This window comes from Anser anser (genome assembly GCF_964211835.1).
Source record: "Anser anser genome assembly, chromosome: 30".
NCBI classification, from domain to species: domain Eukaryota; kingdom Metazoa; phylum Chordata; class Aves; order Anseriformes; family Anatidae; genus Anser; species Anser anser.
Genome location: NC_139751.1, coordinates 326883 through 348811, shown reverse-complemented (window position 1 = coordinate 348811; position 21929 = coordinate 326883). Strand labels below are relative to the sequence as shown.

The following is a 21929-nucleotide window of genomic DNA, read 5'->3' as shown; positions in this document are numbered from 1 at the left end:
AAATAAATCATCTCTTTATTTTAGGTCACGTATCCAAAGACGAGTTCTCCCTCTCTACTTCCAGGAAGGGTTTTTCTCCCCTAAATGAAATGGCAACAAAGTCGTGGCAGCTACGTAGGACAGGAGGGGCTCATGCTCCGGGCAGCGCTGGGGGCATCGCTCCCGGCCAGACCTCGCCTTTGAGACCCTCACTGCAAAGCCCTGGGAGCGCAAGCATGCCGCGCAGGGGCCCTTCCTCCTGCTCAGCACGAGCAGAACCGCACCAAGAAATAACAATCATGAAATCATAATTAAAAAAAAAAAAATCATCTAACATTTTTTCTCCCCCAAAATCAAGCCTGGTATCTAAGGCAGACAGCCCAAAGAGCAGCCCGAGATCCCTCTCCCTTCCCAGGAGCAGGGATGCCCGGTGCTGGCAGCAAGGCAGGGCTGGATCCTGGCAGCCGACAGGCGCGTCCCAGCACCACGCACCCAGCTCCTTTCTGTCTGGGTTGACCCCCCGATTCAGCCCCGCTGCAGGATTGACCGCGCGGCCCTTTTCGGTCGCGTGGCCGTCGGTCACCGCCCTCCTCCTGGCTGCAGGAGCTTCCCACCAGCTTCCACACGCAGCTTCTCAAATGCCCAACGTGAAGGTCAGAGTCTCTCCAAGGAGCCCAGGGGCCTTGGCATGAGTCCAGCACCTTCCTTCCACATCCGGGCACCAAAATACACTGTCGGGCTCCTCCACGACCCCCTTTCAGGCTCCTTGCGTTATTGCCGTGCCCCCGGAATTTGCAAACAGGAGCGGTCAAAAGGCACAGGACTGAGTTCAAGGCAGATGTGAAATGCAGCATATTTAAGGCTTTTGCTTCTTTTAAATTAATAAAAAAAATAAACAGGGGGAAGTTTTGGATCCTGGTTTCCTGAGCGCGGTCGGGGCTGCCCAGGGCTCGGTCCACTCGCCCGCTAGGTGAAGGACCAGAGCTGGTGGGGGTCCGAGGGGTTGCAGGGGACCATCGAAGGGTGCTTGCCTCGTGCCGTCAAACACGTGCGGGAGGCTGGGTTTTTAATCAGCCGGTCCTGGCCGAAAACAAAAGACAGCGCCCGGCTCAGCTCGCCCCGAAGGACGGGAGCAAGGGGTGAAGCACCCACATCCCGTGGCGCTCCCCGGGGGCACCGCGTGGGGACGGGGCTGCTCACCTGCGCCAGCTCCCACTCCTCGTTGGGGGGCACCCGCGTGGGCTTCCCCCGGTACTGGCAATCGCCCAGCTCGGCCAGCCCCGAGCCCGCCCGCAGGCACAGCTGCTTGCCGATGTTGTGCCGCAGGTCCCGCTGCGTCGTGTACTCGAAATACTGCGGGGGGGCAAGAGCAGGGGAACGTCAGCCCCTCGCCAGCTGCACCCCGATCAAACAACCCGTGGGGGAAGCATGGGGGGGGGCTGCAAGAGGGGCAATGCTCCCTGGGGTTGTGCAGGTGCCTACCTGATTGCCCCCCATCCCGTGGCACGGGTACATGATGAGCGGTTTCCCACCGTGGTTGTTCTCACCGACATCCAGGCAGCTCTTGGTGCCCTCATTTTTAATCTGCAGGGAAAAAAAACCAACAACAATAATAAAAACGGGGAGAGCGGAGAGCTCAGCCCCACGGATGGAGCCACGCTCGGTGCTGGGGTCGCAGGGCACCTAAATATTGCTGTGCAAACATGGTGCCGGTACCAGGTCCGGGTCCCTCGTCCTTTCCAGGACGCGAGGAACGCCCACGGCAGCGCCTCCTCCCCGCCAGCCGGGCGATTCACGCGGCTCAGAGCGAGAGCCGCCCGGCCAAAGTTTCAGGAAATAGAAGCGGATTAAAACCCGGGTGGGAGCCAGTGCCGAGCCCCCGGCGGACACGTAACCACGCTCAGCTTCCCGGGCAGCTGGTCCCGCGAGCCCGAGGAGGGGCACGTGCAGGCAGACCACCGGGTGCCAGCTCAGAGGAGGGGATTTTCGGCAGCTCCCTCCCTACGGGCAGAGCCAGCGCTCCGCGACCTGCCCGTCCCCCTTGGCCTTGTCTCTTGGCACAGATCATTTGTTTTTTTTGGGGTCCACCTCGTGCCTGTCAATGCCCAGAACTGATGGCATGGGTTAGGAAAACTTTCAGCTCGGGAAATTTTCAGCTGTTTTGCCTGATTTAACCCATGCGACAGCCCCTCCGGGGCCCCGAAACCAGCTCTGCTGGATTCCAGCTCTCAGCTTCATCTCTTCACTGTCAGCCGGAGCCCGAACCAGCCCCATCAGCTGAACCAGAAAGGCAGGGGCCCCTCCAGCACCCTGCTCCGGGCTGCCTTAAATGCAAAAAGCAAAGCCCAGCCTGCTGGGGACGTTGCTGCCGCCACTGTTTCTAGCAGAGGGAGCAGCCCAAGGGGCAGCAGGAGGCTCCGCACCCCCGTACTTACCGCCCCATAGAAAGTGGGAGTCAGGTCGGGGACGAACATCTCCGGGTAGATGGTCTGCAGGTACCAGGTGAAGTTCTTGCAGTGAAGCTGCTCCCTCAGCTTGCGCCGTTCTGTAATGTCACCATACGTCTTCTATCGACAAAGTCACGTGAGAAAATTAAACTAACCTCCGAAGCCAGCCAGGAAACCCCCCCCGAGCCAGCACAGAGCTTTGTCCTCCCAGCTCTGCCATCGTCCGTCACATCACTCCCGAGTCTCGCTGCAGCCAGGACCGAGACAGGCTCTGGGGTCCCGCGAGACACTGCTGGTCCCAGGCAGGATTTGGCCGCTCACACCTGGGACGTTCTGGTGTCAAAGCAAAGCTGAGCTGCCAGAAAACCTTTGGTGCTGTAAAATAACCCGTTTTTTTCTGCTGGAAAATGCTACGGCAAAAAAGGGCATTTTGGGGGCTGTATCTTTCCACCTGCATTTGTTTGCCCAGCTCCAGGCTGAGCTTGCAGATCCCTTGCATCTCCCTCTGCTCAGGCCTCAGCTCCGTGCAGGATCAGGCCCCCAGGACAGCAAAACCACCGCTGGCGTGCATGGTACCTCTCTGGCCATCTGCGCAGCCTGCTGGTTCCTCCTGTAGAAGATCTCCTTGTAGCTGTCCATCCAGACCTCGGCCAAGCGGACCTGGTTCCTGGAGATCACCTGCGTGCCCTTGGGGAAGGTGTGGGGGCTCTTGGAGCGGAAGACGTGGCCCACAACGGAGCAGGGGATGATCTCAAGCTGGCCCCCGCACTGCCAGACCTGTGGGGACAGGACACGGGGCTCCAGCACCCCCTGAGGGCATCGGTGCCCCCGGATAAAGGGCATTCCCCAAAGCCGTGTTTTAAAGAAGGTGCCTCGCCCTCACCCTGAAGGACATTTCCACGTTCTCGCCCCCCCAGATCTCCATCTGATCATCGTAGGAGCCGATGTGCTCGAAATAGGACCTGGAAATGGCGAAGAGGCCACCGGCAAAGGTCGGAGATCTACAAGAGAGAGAGAAAACAGGCTGGAGGGAGGCTGCCTGCACCCCCCTGCGCCTCCACCTGCAAAATGGGTTAAAAAAAAGTAATAATCTGAATTTTGGGGACACCACAGAGCAGCTGCAGCCCCTGTGCTGAGTGGTACGGGGCTGCTGAGCGCCTTGCAGCAGCACCCTCAGGCACCCCTCCTCGAGCTCCCACAGCTGTGGGAGAAGGGACATGGCCGGGACAGAGCCGCTGCCAGGAGGGGACAGCAGGAACGTGGTGGCAGCACAGCAGCGAGGGGCCTCGCTGCTGGGTCACGATTCAAAGCGAGAGGAGGATATTATTACTGAAAACCTATCGCAGAAAAGAAAGGCAGAGATTAGCTCAGTGACCGGGCACCCTATTCACTCCTCCGGCTTTTCTAATCTGCTCCATCTGATCTTTACAAGAGGAAGGCTGGAATAGAAACTTGCTTTTATTCAGGAAAAAGGAGGGGGGGGAAAAAAAAAGAAGGGGGCTTGTTGAGTGGCTGCGTTCCTGCCGAGAGGAGCGGAGAGAGATTAGACGCTGCTGGGAGCCAAACTGTCGGAAAAAGGGACCTTTATTGGGGCAGGGACGTCGCCCGGGTGACCTCTGCACAAAGCCAGCCCTGCTGCGGGCAGGATGCGGCCACGGCCAAGCACAGTGTCGGGTATCTCCCGGTGGGGCTGCTGGGCTCAGCGAGGGGCACCAGCCGGAGGTGCAGAGGGGAACCCCCCCCTTCACCAAGCCTTTGTGGGGACACAGCTCCGCAGCACCCCCGTGGTCTTGCAGCTATGCCAAAATCACCCCCTGGCTGCTTTGAGGGGCCGGGATGAACAAGGGGCTGGTTTTGAAGGGGTTACACTGACCCATCGGGCATTCTTCCTGCATTACTTCCAACCCGCGCGGGGTCCCTGCCTGCTCGCAGGCTGCACTCCACACACCCAACCCCTGCACATCTGCCTGCAGACAGCCCCAGCTCCCCTGGGGGAAGATTTTCTCCCGCTGTTTAACCCCACGGGGAGAAGGAAACCCCACGGACGTGGTGAGCAGGCTGCAGCCTGCGAGCAAAGCAGCGTGCTTGGGTGTTGGGGGGTTTCTCTGCATGCATAACGGGGTGGGAAGAAAGAAAACGCGAGGTGTCTCTGTGCGGCCCGACCCGCAGGTAACATCCCCTGGCTGCTGTGCCAGCGCAGGCAGCCACCCGGTGCCCAGGCTTTCCAAGTGCAAAATAAAAGGCAGCAATTAAGCGCTTAACGAGAAACTGTGCAAGAACTGAGATACAGCTGGAGGCGATTTAAAAGCTCTTCTCATAGAAGTCACATTTATGACCCTGTGCTCACCAAAGCCACCCTGAAGTTTCCCCTCCACTACCTGCATGGCCCTGACCTTGCCTGAGCATCCCCTCCTGGGAGAAAGCTGCCCGAGATGCCCTGACCCGAGCATCCCAGGGGTGGATCCCCTGGGAATACACAGCTTCACCCGCCTGGCCTCAAAGCTGTGGCTGGCAGAGAGAAAAACACCTGGGAAAACCCCATCTTGCTGGGAAAGGAGGAAGATCGACCTGAGGAACCGGCAGCTTCCTGGCACGGGACAGCTGGGGCTTGCACCCAGCTCCGCCACTTCGCCTGAGCATCACCTGCTCGGCCGGCTCACTGCACAGCTTTTGGGTCTGGAGAGGATGCCAACACCCCCTGCCAAGGCTTACTTGATGGGGTAGGTCTCGTCCTTCCTCCGCTGCCTCTCCCGGGGCGGGACGACCTCCCAGCCGAAGGTCAGGCTCCAGTCGAAGTTGCCCCGGCTGTGCTGCTTGCCGTACTGGACCGGCTTGGAGAACTCGAAGGTGTTGAGGTCGATGGTGGTGATGTCGGGGCTGACGACGGCCGTGGGCTCTTCGGCGATGCGGGACAGGAGGGGCTCCAGCCAGCCGTGGAAGCACTCACCTAGGGGCATGGGGAAGGGTGAACCGACCTCGCGGGCACCACCGTCGCCTTCCCCTCTCCTCGGGGACCGGGGGGCACCCGCTTGTGGGACGGGGCGGGGGGTACTCACAGTGAGCATCCAGGAAGGTCAGCACCTCCCCGCTCGCCACACTGGCCCCCAGCAGCCGGGCCGTTATCAGCCCTTTCCTCTCCTCCTGCCGCACCACCCGCACGATCTGCAGCTGCTTCACGTAGCGCTCCAGCTCGTCCTTCAGGTAGTCTGGGGGGGCCAGGGAGGGAGGAGAGCCACCAGCTCCAGGTGAGTGGGGGGTGCTCAGCCCCAGCTCCTCGGGCCCAGCCCACGGGGTCCCTGCCCCTTGGAATTGGGGTAGGGGCTTCCCCAGTCCTGCTTGGACCCTGTGCTAGCGTTGGGGTCCAACTGCAAGCTTGGGGAGACACAAATCCTCCCCGTTCCCCCAGCCCAAGAGGTTTCAGTTGCTAAAAACTAGGCTGGTGATAAATCCCCGTGCTGCCCTGACCCGAGGAAATGAACTCCCAGATCCACGCCTTGGCTTTTCCAAGGTCTTTTTCCAGCAGCCTGGGGAGAGGCTGCTCCAGCCCTGCCCTCAGGTTACACCTGCTGCCCGTTTTCATGCAGCCAGGCCACAACCTCTTGGCCAAGGACCGGCCAAAAGCTCGCTGGGGCGGAAAGACAGTTGCACCCAGTTGCACCCGGTGTCACCCCGCGCAGAGAGCACGGAGAGGACGACCTGTGCTTGGGGCAAGAAAACCCAGAAAAGAATAGCTGCCGCGTGAGAAAGCCCCAGAGTGCTTTTCCCGGGGATGCTGTCTGCTGAGTGAGACATCGCTCTTGCCCCATAGGATGTCCGCACGCCCCAGGGGATGTTTCAGGCACGTACACCCTTTTATTCCAAGGTGCTGTCGTGGCACACGCAGGTTTCTGCACCCTGGAAGCTCACGCAGCTACCATGGGCGGAAACAGAGCGTTTATCTCCAGGACAGGGCAAGGGTAAAGTCTGCTCCTCTCCTGACATTGAAACATGTCATTAGTTTGCTTTGGGTGTAACTAATTAAGATTGCCAAATTGCGGTGTAGCGGGTGAACAAGCTGTTTGCCGAGGTGGCAAGGTGTTTGCAGGAGGTGGGAGGAGCGCCTGGGTTTTATCCGGGGGCTTTGTTAAAAGGAATTAGCAGCGTGGAAGGAAAAAACCCAACGGTGCTCACAGCAGGTACGAAACAACATGGGAAAATGCCCGTCCATGCCCTGAGCCACTCATCAGAGCTTTCTGCTCTTCCTTGCAGCAGCTCAGCGCCGCTTCCAGCTGCTCACGGGGAGGCAGCGATGCTCCTCGTCCCCCCGTCCTGCAACCTCCCGCATCCCCCCGCTACCAGCCCCAAACCACCGTCCGTGCTGGCGTCGTCCACCAGGATGATCTCCTTCAGCAGCACGGCCGGGGAGGCGTGCAGGACGCTGTACACCGTGCGCAGCAGCGTCGACCAGGCTTCGTTATGGAAGACGATGACGACGCTGGTGGTGGGCAGGGGTGGGCAGCGCTTGAATTTCTGGTCGATGCACCTAAGGGGGGCGGGTGGGGGTTGGAAAAAAAAAAAAAAAAAAAAGAAAAAGCAGAATTTAAGCACGACACGGATGGGACGTGAAGAACCAGCGGGGCAGGGATGCCAAAAACAAAATACCCCTTGTCCCCCCGCTGGGGCGTTCTGCATGGTGAGGCAGCAGCACCGGCAGCCCCCGCGGCTCTCGGCTCGCCACCACTTTGATTTCAATTGGTTTCTACCTCTTCCCCCCCCAGCCCTGCCGCTGCCACCTCCGGTTGAGTGAATAACATTCCCGTCCCACCCCAGACCCGGTGTCCCCCCATTGTCACTGCTACACCTGCTAGGCACGGATAATTGCCTGCTGGCTTGGGGCTGGGGGGGCCAGTCTGCGCACCAGGGCTGGGTTTCTACCTCCTATTCAAGCCCTTTTTCTCCAGGAGCCCCCCCCAGACCCACCCCCGACCAGGCAGGGGCTGGGGGCACGCTCTAATCCGGCGGCCCAGCGCCGGAGGGCAGGCGGTGCAGTCTCTGGAGCTGAGGCTGCTTCCTTCGCCCCCCTGCCTGGCCGGCTCTGAGGCTGTTCCACTCGGCTAAGAAAAGAAAAAGTCAGATTATGGCGGAGCTGGCCGAAATAAAAGAGGGAAGGGAGGAGCTGGGGGAGATGCTGGAGCCAGCCAGCCGTGGGGCCAGGAGCAGGTACTTGGGGACACAAAGAGCCGCCGCACGCTTTCACCCGTTGCAATTAAAAACCAAGCATGAGGCAGACAGAAATGAGGGGAAATTCTGGCTCCCCAACCCCCTGGCCCCAAAACAGTGAATTTCTGCCTCCTGTGCCAGGCTGCTACTCCACTGATAGCAGAGGCAGCGAGCCTCGCTTTTATTTCCCCTTAAACCTGCCCTGGAAGGAGCAAATGAGGATGGCAAACGAGCCCAGGGCTACGCGGTGGTGCAGAGGGCTCTTACTCGGGTGGGCGGCTGTCGGGTCCCAGCGCTCGCTGGAGGGAGATGCGGTCGCTGGCGAAGGCGTTGAAGCAATGCTTCTCGTAGCCCCGCTCCTTCTCCTTGGTCTCCTCCGGCGTCCACTGGTCCTTCTTGAAGGCTTTGCCGTCAGCTCCCGGGCTGTTGGGGTCCTGGGGGGGCCGCTCCATCAGCGGGCGCAGCTCCGCCGCCGTGTAGAAGCCGGGCAGGCAGGAGCGGGCGCTGCGGGGCAGCTCCTCCGGCTGCACCGGAGCCCCGATCTGCAGCTTGGGCATCGAGTCCCGAATGTTGTTGACGGCCCCCAGCATCAGGTCGATGACCTGGTCCTTCCCGTGGACGATGTTTTTCAGCCAGGGCTCCTCGCTCGGGTCTCTGTCCCCGACGTCCTTCTGCAGGATGAAGAGGAAGAGGACGAAGATGGCGCCCACCAAAGCCACCTTCAGCGGGCTGTAGCGTCGCCGGAGGAGCCTCATTCTCCACGTGGCGGCCGCGCCGTCCTCCCCACGTGTCAGCGACGCGTGTTTAGGGACACGGGGTCTCCAGACGCTTCATGGTGACGTGCTGCGCTCTACTAGCCTGGGGAGGAGGAAAAACACCCGCAGGTTAATTCCCAGACCGCAGTCAACAGGATGCACTTTGGCTGCGATATATAAAGTTCACTCTCCGCGGGGCAGCGAATGAGTCTGGCTCTTGGCATCGCTGCCAGCAAGCAGAGCCTCTCCCACGTGGCACCTCCCAGTCCCTCCAGCCCACAAACCCACGCTGAAAATAAAACGACACACAAAAAGCGGGGCTTGAAGGAGGCTGCGAGCTGTGCCGGCTGCTGCAGCATCACCCCGCAACCCTGCGCACGGGGAAGGAGCCACGCAACAGAGCTAAAAGAGCCGCTAACTTCACTCTAACATCCCCAGATACGCAGAAAAAGCCTTTCCCAGATACTTTTCCTGCCTGCAGCATCGCTGGGAAGGAGAACACGTGCAAGTCCCCTCGGAGCTTCGCTTTTTGCTGAAGGGGAGCAGCAGGTCCAGCGCCTGGCTCTGCCCCGGCCAAGAGCTCTGCGATGCTGCCGGGACCGCCGAGCTCTGCCCCCGGCAGCGAGCCTCCCGCCGCCGCTCTTTGTGAGCTGCTGCCACCGGAGCATGGACAAGCTCCGTGGGAGCCATTCACCGGCATCTCCCCTCCTCCTCTTCAGAATCTCCCCCTCCTTTTTTTTTTTTTCCTGATGCTTTGGAAATTGTGAAGCCCCCCCACAGCGCCCTGGAGTGGAAAAGGGCACCTGCCATCAACTTCAAGGGCGAGGAAGCTCAGCTTGGGGCTCCTTATTCTTCCGCGGCTGTGCGAGGCTTTATGGGCCGGGGGAATAAAGCGGCGGGCTTGTAAAGGAGGAGGAGGAGGAGGAGGAGGAGGAGGGACAGCCCGGTCCCTGCACCCGAGGTCACCGCTTTTAGGAAGGGCTGCGGGATCAAAGCCGGCAGCCGGAGCATGCTTCACTGCCAAGTGCGCCTGCAGCGAGGAGTACTGGCTCCCGAGGAGGATGCTGAGAACCACTCAATGCAGGGTGGGAAAAAAAAAAAAAGCAGAAGTAAGGAAAAAAAAACTAATTCTCCCCGTTCCACTTGTTTCAGAGCTGAGCTCCCGCCTCACTTGAACCCCTGGGTCCTGAGGTTCTCAAAGCCTTGTGTGGCAAGGCGAGGCAGCATCAGGCAGTGAGAAGTGACTTATTTTGGGGAGAAAAACCTATTTCCACTCTCCCCACATCTCTCCAATAATCCCCTGCCTGCCACGTTGCTGTGACCACACTAATGAAGTGCTCGTTACCCGCTAATAAGCCCCAGCACGGCATCCAGGGTGAGGGCACCACTTAGCACACAACAGCGGCTGCAGCCCCCAAGGGTCCATCCCAGGGGGGCTCCTACCTCAAACCGCAGTCCCATGCCCTGCCCGAAAAGCAACAAAAAACCCCTGACAAGCAGCAAAACAACCCCTTGAGGCTGAAATCTCAGACCAGCCCTTCCCCGAGGGCTCTCTCCCCGCTTTAACCTCCGGCGGGTGTTGCAAGCGAACCACGAAGAGTGGAGCTTGCGGGGTTTGTAGAGACGGCATCGAAAGGACAAACACGAGCCACGGGACGTTTCCTCCCGAAAGCCAGCAGCCACCGAGTGACACCTCCGCAGCGGTGCGGGCGCTGAGTCAGGGCGCAGGGTGGGTCCCCAGGGTGCCTTTTGCAACGAGCTGCGGCGGGAGCTCCCGCACGCTGCTTTCTGCTCCCAGCCCTCCGCCACAAACCTGCTTCCCACAGGTCGAAGCCGCCGGCGGCCCCGCTGGGCATCACCCCCCGAGCTCCCTCCTGGCCACAGCACCCCAAAAATCCCCCTGGGACGGGGCTCGCCAGGCACCCAGCAAAACCAACGGCGGGGTGAGCGCATGGCGGCTGCGCAGTGTTGGTCCCCAGCGGAGCCTGTTGCATTCAGAAGAGGTTAAAAAAAAAAGGAAAAAAAAGGAGGGTTGGTTGAAATAACCACCAGCATGGTCAAACCGAGGGTGGCAGCAGGATGGAGCCCGTGTGGCGGGGGTTCCCACGCAGCTGCGACACCCAGCGCTTCCTCTTTGACGCCCAAGGGAGGAATTGGTGGGGAAGCTCTCGTAGCTGAAATCGGGACCTTCCTCCGGGGAAGGAAGCACCGCGGGGGGGACAAATAAAGGAAAAACAGAGAGACCTCGACGCCGCGCCCCGAGCACACGGCCTCGGCTCCACGTGGCAGCGGGCTGACGGCCGCGTTGGGCTCCGGGTGCCGACGGCCCCCTGGGACCACACCAGGGGGGCGCAGCCCCACGGTGCGACCCCGCTCTGTGCACACCCAGCTGAGGGCCGGGGGAAATCCGGTCCCGTTCCCCGTGGCTCCAAGGAACGGTTATTGGATTGGAGTCACCGGTTCTCCCCAGAGCATTACAGCACGCTTTAATTTTAAGCAGATTGGTAAAAAACAGTGAAACGGGGTGGGAAAAGGGAACGTGTGCGCAGCTTGGTGCCCGGGGGTGGCCCTGGGGGGTAGGAGGGCTCCCGCCATCACCGGCTGGCCCCGAGCCACTTCCCTCACCCTGGCCGGGATGAGGGCCCCGGGAAGGGCTCCGGGAAGGGCTCCGGGAAGGGCTCCAGTCCCTCCGGAGCCGGGACACCGGGGCCAGGAGCGTGGTGTGGGCTCTGCCTACCGGGGGTGAAACGGGAACCGGGACCCCTGGCCGACTTCGGGCCGGATCCTGCCCGCCACAGCGCCCCGAGCCCCGCAGCACCGGGACCCGCTGGGTTACACCGGGGGGCTCCGTGCCGGCCCCGAGCCCGCTGCACCGGCACCCCCAGGGCACGGGCTGAGCACCGAACCGGCTCCGTCCCGGTCCCAGCACCTTCCCCCGGGCACCCTCGGGGCACGGACTTCGCACCGGGACCGGGACATCCCCCCCCAGCCCCTACCCCCCCCTCACCTGGCTCCGTAGCGGCGGCGGGCGCGGGGCCGCAGGTGCCGGGCCGGGGCCGGGGCGTGGCCGGGGGCGTGGCGGGGGGGGGGGGCGTGGCCGGGGCGTGGCCACTGCCGCCACCTGCCACCGCCCCGGGGCACAGGTGCACGGCGCCCGCGCCGCGGTCCTAGCGCCGCCCGCCCGACGGCTGCCCGGCCAGGGGGACGGGGCGAGGCGGGGCGGGGGGGCCGTAGGGGTCCGACACCCCGGTACCGGCCCCGGCGGGGCTCGTCGGGGGCACCGGGGCATGGCGCTGGGGGTCCTGAGAGCCACGGGGACCTCTAGGGGCTGCAGGGGCCTGGAACCGGGGGTCTTGGGAGCGATGGGGACCCAGAGGGGCCTGAGCCGTGGGTCTGAGGGGGGGCAGGGTCTGCAGGGTGCTGGGAGCTAGGGGGGCCGCGAGGGCTGGGCAGCGGGGGTCTGGGCAGTGGCCGGCCTATAGAGGCCGTAGGGGCCTGACACCTGGGGGGCTGGGGAGCAGCAGGGCCTATAGCTGCCTGGCACCACGGTGCTGGGAGTCACAGGGGCCTATAGAGGCCATAGGGGCCTATAGGAGCCTGATCCTGGGGTTCTGGGCGCCAGTAAAGGCCTGAGAGCCCGGGTGCTGTAGGTCCTGTAGCATCCGGCTGCCAGGAGCTGCAGGGGCAGGGCCTTGGGAGAGCGGCACCGGCTCGGCGCGGGTGCCCTCCCTGCTGGTGCTCAGTCCTTGCTTTGTGTTGCGTTTGTTATTCTCGTTTGTTAATTATTCCGTGGTGGCAGAGCCACTACCAAGCCTCCGCAGCTCCCAGCTCGGTGGCGGTGTTTCGCTGAGCTTGGGCTTTATTTACAGTCCTTTTTATCAGGCTGCAATAATTGCTGGTAATGTTTTCGTGTGCAAGTGGGTAAACAGACTATCGACACTGAAACTTGCTAATTATTCCCATCTCTCTGTTGTCCCTATTTAGCCTTTATCTTCTCACTGACCTGCTGATGGCACCAGTTTGCTGCTTTCCAGCAGCGCCACAGATCGGGACGGGGACGCGCATCCCTGCGGCGTGTGATGGAGCAGCAGCCCCAGGCCGTGAGCCCCTGCTCCACGCGCCCCATTTCCCTTGTCCTCAAGCCCCGTGTTTAACGCTAGATGGTGGTATCTTCATGAAGCTTCGACCTGAGGACTGCCGGCTGCTCGATACTGCTGATGGCAGGAAAACTCCCTGGAAAAGCCAGGTGAGATAGCGGTGGTGGGAGAGAGACCCTCCGGAGAGCATCGGTGGAGGAAGGACGTGGTTGGGGACAATGTGGCAGGTACATGCATGGGCAGTCCTTTCTGCAGGGGGTTTCTGCACATGGAAGGAAGGGCACAAGCAGCCCCCAACCTCCCCGCCCATCTCTGTCACGACATACAGAAGGGCAGAGGAGCATGAGGGAGATGCTGGAGGCACCAGGGAAAGCCCAGCAGCTTTCTCTGGGCTCCCAAAGGCAGAAGGGACGAGTGCTGGGAGGATTTTAATCACCCGTCAGAGAATTTTTGTTGGCTCCTGTGCTCTACAGAGGATTTGGGGATTTGAGCTGGGGTGGGGTGAGTACTAATTTGGATTATTGGGATATTAGCTTGAATATTAGCTGCCTTACAGAGGATAAGCTTTGTGGCGGTCAGTGTCGCAGATGCACAACTGCCCAAGCAGCCTCCACATTAAAGCAGCAACAAATTGCTTGAGAAGGGCAGGGGAAAACTAAGTAACAGAAAAGGCAAGTGTCTTACCTGGCATGGTGCAGAGAAGAGCCAAAACTCGCCTGCCACAAGGCCACCCATGGCCTTCATAATAGTCTCCTGTGCTTTTCAGAGCTAATTTTAAACCCTGGGTTTGCACAGCAGTTGCCTGTAATTCACTGCTGCTTTATTTCCTGTCTCGCTGCTGTGCAGAGGTTTCGCTCTTAACACAAAAAACTGAAGGGAAATTCCCTGCCCCAAATTTTTCTGTTACTGATCTTTTTCAGTTGTGACGCGCCGAGCCCGATGTCACGCCGCGGCTACCCAGCCGGGGGAAGGAGGGCCCCCCCCAAGAGTAAGTGTGGTCCTGCGGAGAAGGGAGCTTTGGGGCTTCATGGGGTCCACGCAGGGCTGCGTCGCGGGGAACAGGGTGGGAATGGGCTTTTCTCCTCATTAAACCAGCCCCAGTCCCCAGCGCCATGGGAGAACGCAGCCGATGGCACGTCCTTCCCCTCCGAGTCACTCGGTGAGCGACCGAGTCCCCGAGTTTTTGTTTTTGTTCTTGGACTGCTTGCTTCTTTAATTGCGATTTGAAAAACGCTTTTCAAGATTACACAGGAGATTAAAATCTCCTGCCCTCCTAATGTCACAGTAGTAATTTGGGGGAAATTAAGAAGCGCTGAACGACTGAAAAAACAGCAGGAATCTTAAAAAATCAATACAGGCTTACTTGGGAATGACAGCTCCAAATCACACACTTCTTAATAATTAATTGGCATAGTTATATATAACTCCTAGGCAAAATATACCCTCTTAATCTTTAATTTGATATGTTACCAATGGAGTTAGCTGCTTTGGAGGTTGCAAAGTTTATATCCTTGGCTTTTAGGAATCAGTGGGACCCAAACAGCTGAAAATACAATCCAGCTATCATCACGGCTTGTTTGTGGGCTAAGAAGCGCAGAAATACCCTGCTCTGGAAGCGAACCTTACCATTTTGTCTGAAGTTTTCTTTGCGCTCGGTGCGTTTCCTTCACGTCGGCTGGGATTTCTGCCCTTCGCCCCTACCGGGGAATCCACAACACCCTGGGTGCCAGAGGAGGTTTCATCAAACCCATCAGCTGAGCCTCTAATTACAGAGCCGGAGCTTAAATTCACAGTGCTGAGCAGCAGCGAACCTGGAAAATATGACAGGAAGCAAAGCTGATTTGCATGTTTATGCTAATCGAGATTGCACGAATCTTTCAAATCAAAATGTACTTTGCAGATGGCTTGCAGATTTATACCAAGCTTTGGTTTTATTTATTATCTTTCAGACTGGTAATAATTGGTGCAATATGGTAAAACTGGAAAGCCTAATCCACAATACAGCTGTTAAAGCAGTGAGAAATGTACTGAACACAACGCAGAGAGATTTTTCTTTGTAGTAACAATATTTGGTTAAAGCATACCATGTGGGCATGAGCTAGATTTTCATTTGCAGAGCATTTTCAGGAGCAGAATGGGCAGCTCAGGGCTGAGCATCTCAAGAAAAGGGAATTGAGCCCCCATACTTGGACCTCTTTCCCTGCTGGTGTTCGTTGCCAGGAGTTTGTTTGCTCTCACACCACTGCACAAAAAAAATAAATCCCCCGAATGCACAGCCCTTGGTACTAAATGAATGCTAAATGCAAGTTTCCAGGTAGACTCTTGCATAAATGGGACTTTTTGGTGCTTTGGAGCTGATCTCATGGCAGCTGCAGGCTGAGAGGTGGAAGAGCCCAACTTGGCTGTTGAGTTATCCCCTGATTTAGACAGAATCACTTCCCTTTTCAGTTTTTCTCTTTTCTATGTAAATAGCAAGAGAACTGGAACTGGCAGTGCTTCTTTCTGCACAGCCTCATATGCACAAGCTGCGATCTCTGGAGGTCTCGCACCACGACTGAGCATGGTCCTCCCCAGCTCTGGGTAACCTTGGTGGCTCCTTGCCGCCTTTGAAAAACACGCAGCCGGTCATTTCCTCTTGTTTTTTTTTTTTTTTTTTCCTGATTAGGCACAATGGAGATGGACAAAATATTCCTCCAGCTGTGTGAGGAGGTTACCAGGCTGCAGGATCTGTGTGCGAAGCAGGGCAAGCTCCTCCAGAAGCTGACTGCCAGGAAGGGCCCTGTCCTCGGTAAGCAGCAGGGCTGGGGAGGGCGTGCTGAAATTGCTCTTTCACTAAAAAGAGCAGATCCACACTGATGGGAGTGATTTGAACCTTTGTCCTCATGCTGGCAAGAGGTTTGCTGCCAGAAGTGGGGGTGACATTAAAGCAGGCTTAAGGCACGCATGCTCCACTCCCTGTGCTGGCTGTCATAGCTTTTTGGCTTCGCCTTCACCATCAAACCAGGAGTAATGTGTGTGTCTGCTTCGAGTCATGTTAAAACCACCACAGGCTGCTATTTACATGTGTCTCCCCTGGGGAGAGTGGGAAGGAGCTGGGGCAGATGGTACTCATTGCCTAGAGCATTTTTGGAAGGCAGCGGTGGTGGTGGAGCCTCCTTGGACTGCAGATTGCCTGGGTGAATGTTCTCGCCCAGCAGCCTGCCTGGTTTTCCAAGAAATCTCCTGGTCCCCCACCATGGCCCATGTGCTCATCTGCCCCCCCCCCCCCCCCCAGCAGTCACATTAATCTTGCAGGGTTTTGCAAGTTTTTCCTGACCTTACAGGGTGTTTTCTGTGGTCAGGAGGGATTTGCCCAGACGAAGGGCTGCCATGTGCTGATTTTGCAGCTGGGCAGCCCCGCGCGCTCCCCAGCCCTGCGGTAGCCTCGTTTCCCCCGTGAGGAAGGGGGCGAGCCTGCAGCATCACCATCTGCGCGTCCTTCCCTCGGGGCTCGCACGCAGATAAACAGCTCCAAACCGTACCCAAACCAGCGCCATTATGCAGGGACGCAGCGATATCTCCGCATCTCCCCTCCTAGGACAGTTAATGCTCTTCCTCCAACTCGCATCCCTTTCTGGCTCTCCTCAGATGCCGTTTCTTTGCTGCTCCAGCCTTGTATTTGCTGCCACCCCCTAGCCGTGGGGGCAGCGAGCTTTGCTTGCCTACTCCCCCCCGTGGAGATAATGCCCGGTTGTTTCACTGTAGCACAAAAGGAGAATAAAGCGTGGGGAAGGGAAAACACAAATGCCACAAAACCCCAGGAATGACCTGTTTTCTTTCAAAGATATCCCCATGTCGCTGCCGATCCAGTGCACGGAGGACACGGTCACGGAGGAAGGGGAAAGGCCACCGGGCAGCCAACAGAAGTGCCCCGAGGCCCCGGAGGGCTCTGCCCACCCCCTGGTGCAGCCGCACGCTGCCAACGCGCCCGGCTTTGACAGCAGGTACCCACCGAGTGCCCCAAACGGCAGTGTCTTCGACGGCGGGGCTGGAAGAGCAGCTCTTGCTGTGGCTTTTGGCAGCAACAAGGCAGAGAGAAGTGAGAAGATGGATATAGACACGTGGCTGAAAAACTGTAGGATGCTTCCTGTCATGAATAGCCCCGAGGAAGAAGTGAGAGCTTGCTGCAGCCCGCAGGAGTTTGTGGCACCAAATGCCGAGGCTGTGGACTCCTTCCTGACTCTCTTGGACCTTTATAAAGGCCCAGAAGCCCTTCAGAAGGAAGATGCTCCCAGTGAAAGCCCTCAGCCTGCTGAAGAAAAGGCGCCGGTAGAAATCCGAGGACCCATGAAGGTAAATTGTGAGGCTGGCAGGGATTTTTGTCTGTGAGTTTTGCATGCTCTTCCCAGTGTAACGGCATCTGCCAATCTTCATCATCCTCTCCATCAGCCCTGGTGTAACGTGGGGAGCTATGGCAGAGTAGAGGTTTATGGTTATGTCCTGGAAAGGCCTCTAGGCACCCTGTTACCCAGTTCTGAGGGGAATTAGGTCCATGAAAGTCCCTGGGATCTGGCTGCCAAGCACCTGATGCTCTTTGGGAGAAATCTCTCCTGTGATCCTTCCTGCTCCTGTCTGAGGTATTGAGGAAACCTTGAGGTGATTGATTCAGTCTGGGAAAGCCTGTATTGACCTCCTTTGGATCTGAAAATTAAATGAGTTCTTAAATATTTCCTTTATTCTCCGGTTTGTCAGGTTCTGGTAAGGCTTCACAGTGTGCTATAGGTGGGACACCAATGCTGGAATGGCCAGTGAGTGTCCTCATAATGCCAAGCCCATTTCCTTTAATTCGTTTTCCCAAATAAGGCCCTTAAAAATTATTTCATGGCTGCTTTGGCTATACATTCATGGGGAAAGCTATCGATTTTCAGCCTGGGCTTTATTTAGAAGCTAGTTTCTTTTTAAGAAGAAGGAGGAGAAGAAAGAAAGAGGAGGAAGCAGTGTCTGTCTGGTAAAGTCCTAATGTGCCTTATCAGCACTTAAATGATAATGGCACAAAAGGAAATTACAAATGCTCTCCAGTTTGCTTCTTACAAAAGCACTTTTCTCATGTTCTTGCTTGGGTAGTGATTATAGCGCTCAGGGGAAAGCGTTGGGTGATGGGGGAGGCTCAGGAGACAGCATCCTCTGGCAGATTTGGGCGAGGATGGAGCAAGGTGAGACTTGAGCTCCCCCAGAATCCACCCCAGGGCAGCAGCTCTTTGCCCAGCCCTCCTGTGGGCACAGAACCTGCTGTTGGTTTTGGAGGCTGTGCTTTGGCATGGTCAACCCTGGGATGTGGAGGCTTAGACACAACCAGGGGCTTGAGAGAGGCTGCTTCTGCCCTTCCCACTGACCACTTCTCCCTTCCCATCCCTGCAGACGTCCTGGACACCAGGCTGGATGCTGGAGGATGCTCCGCTCGGGCAAGGTGACGTCCTCGCCTCCGAGGCTGCTCAGACTTATGACATTTGCCAGGCGATTTTCCCCTCGGATGCGGCAGCCCAAGCAGACTATTTAAAGCACGTCTTAACCCATATGAAGTAGGACTTTCCACTCGTAAACCTGCATATTTGCACCGCGACCACGATGGGCTCTGGACTTTCATGAGATCCTGCTGCTGGATCAGCTCAGGCAGCAATCTTGTTCTGAGTAATCCGGCATGCTCCCAAACTTGTGCTTCCATCCCTTGTGCCCTGCTTGATGGGCCAGCTGGGGGCTCTGGGTGTGCTTTGGCTTTTTGAGCTTTGGGGATATCAAAGCAGCTTCTGTGCCAGGGTCTGGAGGTGTGTAGGGGATGTGGGGAGCTGTAACTCAGTGGGAAATGAACAGTTTTCAAAATTCTCCATAACCAGAAAGGTTGAAATACTTTTTCTGTAAATAGGGACATTTGAAAAGCATTGGCTTTTTACAAGAACATGGAAGGCTGGGTGAGAGACTCACAAGGTTTTCACGTCACTAAATCTGAATTTGCCTTTGAAGAGAGAGCCCTGGTGCTGGGGCTGTGTGCGCGATGTGGTCTGCTCCGTGGCGAGGGGCGATGGTGCAAAACTTCCAAGTCCGTTACCAGGAAGCGTATAACCGGGAACTGCCCTCACTCCTCATTAAAACCTCATCAGCTCCAGCTCAGTTGCTTACAAGAGTTTAATTGATCCCTCTCCAGGTGGGAAGAGGCTTCTCAGCACCCCTCGGCATGGGGTCAGCTCTCCTGGCTCGGCTCCTGCTGTGCTTAGGGAGCAGCTGCGATGAGATGGGCGCGTGCGGCATTGTCCTGTCTTTCTGTCCGGTCTCTCAGGGAAAATGACCTCTGAATGAAAGGCTCTGGGAGATGGCGGCTCGTTGTGACTGTGGCATGTGGAGGAGACAGCTTCTGCGGCTGGTGCTTTGCCTGAGCCTGGGTGAACTTTGCTGGGTTATGGTTTGTCCTCAAGCAAGGTTTCCATCTCGCCCTGAATAACAAGAGCAACACATTGAATGCAAGGGTGCCATCCCTGGGACCATAATTAAGATTATACTTGTTCATTAACAGCGCCTGTGACTTTGCTGTTGTATAGCATTCTCCATCAAGGTTTATCCATGTGTTTTGCAAAGGAATTTACCTGCAAAGGCAGGGAAACTGAGACACCAAATGCTGATTAGCTCCAAATCACCAGAGGCCTCTTTTTTTTTGTTTGTTTGTTTGAAAAAAGTTCATCTCAGGTCTTTATGTTTAGCAAGTAGTTTCTGAAACAGATTTGGCATCACATCTTTGAGGCAACTTGCACTGAAATCGATATCCAGGTTCTCCTCTGCTGCCACGGATCAGGATTAATTCCAGTCCCCAGCTCCAAAATCTCATCTTTAGCACCGCAGATAATGGCTCAAGTCTCTTCCCAGAAGCATGGCCGCGTTTGTGAAGTTGCTGTGACCACAGCGGAGCTGATGACAAACATCTGTGTGTCCCGAGGACCTCATCCTGTCAGACAGGCAGGGACTGACGTGCACGGGGCTGGGTGCTGAGCTGGCAGCACTGTGATCCCTGGCAAACCCGGGCTTCCCGGCTGTTTCTCCAAGGACCACGCTCCAGGATGAAGCCTGCAGCTCGTTTGCTTAGAGCCTCAGCTCGGAGCTCAGTTCCTCTCTTCACGCAGATGCCGGAGCGGCTCCATGAGCAGGATCAGGGCCCTTGTTTGGCTGGAGGTCAAAGTGGGTTTTCTCCCATCACGGTGCAACCTCCCCATTTGCATCTCCAGCTCCAAGTTTTATCCCATGGCTCCTCAATTTAATTAGATTGTGGCATGATTTTATAGTGTTTTGTGCTCTTGTTTAGGACCTCGAAGAAAATACCAGTTTCCAACATGCTGAATTACTGGAAGCACCAGCTCAAAGAGAGAGCCAGAGCAAGAAGGGCCATAAATTTATTTGGTATAAAATTGTAACAGCCATCCAAAACTTGCCGGAAGGAAGAAAACCATCCCAGTTCCTCCTGCTCCGAGAGCAAGTCCAGTAAATTTAATTTAAAAATCGCAGGCACAGATGGCTTTTCTCAAGAGTAAAAGCAGTCATGGCACAGCACTGGCTTCCGTGAGTTGTGCTTTGAAATGAGCCACGCATGCGTGTGTGCGTGGCATTGCCCGAAACAACATGAAAAATCACACCGGGCGCATTTGGGGTCACCCATCCCCAAATTTCAGCGTGATGCTCTGCCTGCGCTCCATCCCCGGTGACTCAGGCCGATTGAGCTGTCCAAGTTTGACCAACTAACTTCACCGTGTGGACTTCTTCGACGCGCTTCGTTATATTTTTAGATGTCGCGTTGTGCGGTGCAATTAGTCACCCCCCTCCCAGCCAGATGGTCCACGGTGACACAGGAGCTTCTTTTTTTAATCCGACACTTTCCATTGGCATGAGCATGCCTCTGCTTCCTAAATAACCTTAAGTATAGGGTGTTTGTTTTAGCTGCAGAGAGTGGGCGGCGTGTTATTGTTTTTCCCCAGGTTTGGCTCACCAGGGCTCCAGTGGGTGTCATTTCTGAAAAGTCAGGAGCAGAATGATGGCAGCTTCCAGTAAGGAGAAATTGGAAAATCAAGACTCGATGCACTGGATTAAACCTGCTGTAATTCTTGCTGCTGGGCGTGTGCGTCGGGCAGGCACAGGAATATGCGCATCCTCCCACGGCTCTTGTTTTCAAGGCTTGAAGAAGCTGAAGAAGGCGATCCCAGTGCTTCCCAGTGAGAACCAAGCCAGCCAAAAAGCAGCTGAACACCAGATTTGGGTGAAAAATGTTCACTCGTTGAGTTTTCTAATCGAGGAGCCGAAACTCTGTACGAACACCCACAAACTCCGATATCAGACACTTCTGAAGCCACGTTTCTAGAGGAGCCAAAAGAAACCAGGACCCCACAGGGCAGGAGGGGGGGGAGGTTTAATACCCCTCATGGGAACGTTATGAAATATTTAAATTTCCTATAGCGATAACAAATATTGCTCAAAGGAAAGAAGCTCTGTGATGACTGCAGTTGTCCCCAGTCTCTCCGTCATTCCCAGAATTGCCATCAGCAGTAAGAGGAGGGGGGATCATCGCCCCACAACCTGCAGCAGGACCCCTCCGTGCCACCGGCAAGAATAGGAAATCGCTACCGGCTGTTAATTAATAACCGACCCTCTGTTTTCGTCTCCCGTTAATGGAAGAGAAATGGTTCCTTATCCCGTCTCATTTGGCCGTGGACTCGGGGAGTCTGAAACTGGAACATGGAGCACAGGACGTACATTTCCAATCAATTAAAGAACTTTAAAACACGGTCATTTGAAGCGTTTTACTTATGAGAACTGAGAGCAATGTCCTGGGCTGGTGAATTTGGGAGGGGCTTTTGCCTTTAATGTAAGATTTGCCACAGGCCTTTCCTGGGGAAAAACATGGGGCTAACGGGAAGGGAGAGCGGGGCAATCCCTGCACCGCGGTGAGCCTCGCTGCAGGTCCCTTGTGAGCGTGATTTAAGGGTATTTTAGCGCTTGGTTTCCCTTGAAAATATGAAATGCTTTTGGGGTCATAGAGGAGATGAAGTTCTAGCGGCTGAGCCCATCCAGAGCCCCAGAACGCTGGGGGAAAAGCAGCGTTTTAATGTTTGCTGGCACTTTGTAAAATGCCTGTTGGAGGGCTTGGGGGGTGAGGCTGGGGGGGGGGCTGGGGGGTGATGCTGGAGGGGGGACAGGGGTGATGCTGGGGGGGTGATGGAGGAGGCCCGGGGGTGATGCTGGAGGGGGGACAGGGGTGATGCTGGGGGGGTGATGGAGGAGGCCCGGGGGTGATGCTGGAGGGGGGACAGGGGTGATGCTGGGGGAGGTGACGCTGGGGGGGGGATTGGGGGCGATGAGGGGGAGGTGATGTTGGAGGGGGGTCGGGGTGGTGCTGGAGGGGAACTGGGGGTAACGTCGGAGGGGGGCGTGATGCTGGAGGG

At 57.1% G+C, this 21929-nt stretch overlaps 2 protein-coding genes across 9 annotated transcripts; one reads left to right on the top strand and one right to left on the bottom strand.

Annotated features, from left to right (window-relative positions):
- Nucleotides 1-90: 90 nt before the first annotated feature.
- Nucleotides 91-16519, bottom strand: GALNT6 (polypeptide N-acetylgalactosaminyltransferase 6). Of its 5 annotated transcripts, XM_083814242.1 has the most exons (12): nt 16469-16517; nt 14104-14288; nt 7893-8483; nt 6776-6948; nt 5483-5632; nt 5139-5373; nt 3310-3427; nt 3003-3203; nt 2415-2546; nt 1462-1563; nt 1180-1332; nt 91-1059 (listed from the first exon to the last, which is right to left on the bottom strand). In XM_083814242.1, the coding sequence occupies exons 3-12, from the start codon at nt 8378-8380 to the stop codon at nt 946-948; spliced, it is 1866 nt and encodes a 621-aa protein (XP_083670368.1). In that variant the 5' UTR covers nt 8381-8483; nt 14104-14288; nt 16469-16517; the 3' UTR covers nt 91-945. The 5 variants fall into 5 exon arrangements, with proteins under 5 accessions (XP_083670368.1, XP_083670372.1, XP_083670371.1 ...); XM_083814246.1 differs by lacking the exon at nt 5483-5632 and having other exon boundaries at nt 16469-16519; XM_083814245.1 differs by lacking the exons at nt 14104-14288; nt 16469-16517 and adding an exon at nt 13162-13305.
- Nucleotides 11539-21270, top strand: LOC310887981 (uncharacterized protein). Of its 4 annotated transcripts, none has more exons than XM_083814287.1 (6): nt 11539-11629; nt 12365-12626; nt 13398-13465; nt 15143-15265; nt 16301-16809; nt 17875-21270. In XM_083814287.1, exons 2-6 carry the CDS (start codon nt 12598-12600, stop codon nt 18037-18039), a joined length of 894 nt encoding a protein of 297 aa, XP_083670413.1. In that variant the 5' UTR covers nt 11539-11629; nt 12365-12597; the 3' UTR covers nt 18040-21270. The 4 variants fall into 4 exon arrangements, with proteins under 4 accessions (XP_083670413.1, XP_083670412.1, XP_083670414.1 ...); XM_083814286.1 differs by lacking the exon at nt 11539-11629 and adding an exon at nt 11640-11767; XM_083814288.1 differs by lacking the exon at nt 11539-11629 and adding an exon at nt 11782-12278.
- Nucleotides 21271-21929: the final 659 nt, after the last annotated feature.

Coding starts and splice junctions, on each gene's coding strand:
- GALNT6 (XM_083814242.1), bottom strand. CDS start 8,380: ATGAGGCTCCTCCGGCGACGCTACAGCCCGCTGAAGGTGGCTTTGGTG. Junction 5,633..6,775: donor GGACGACGCCAGCACGGACG/GTGGTTTGGGGC, acceptor TGGCCCCCCCAG/ACTACCTGAAGGACGAGCTG. Junction 1,564..2,414: donor CTCCCACTTTCTATGGGGCG/GTAAGTACGGGG, acceptor TTTTCCCTGCAG/ATTAAAAATGAGGGCACCAA.
- LOC310887981 (XM_083814287.1), top strand. CDS start 12,598: ATGGCAGGAAAACTCCCTGGAAAAGCCAG. Junction 15,266..16,300: donor CAGGAAGGGCCCTGTCCTCG/GTAAGCAGCAGG, acceptor TTTCTTTCAAAG/ATATCCCCATGTCGCTGCCG. Junction 16,810..17,874: donor AAATCCGAGGACCCATGAAG/GTAAATTGTGAG, acceptor CCATCCCTGCAG/ACGTCCTGGACACCAGGCTG.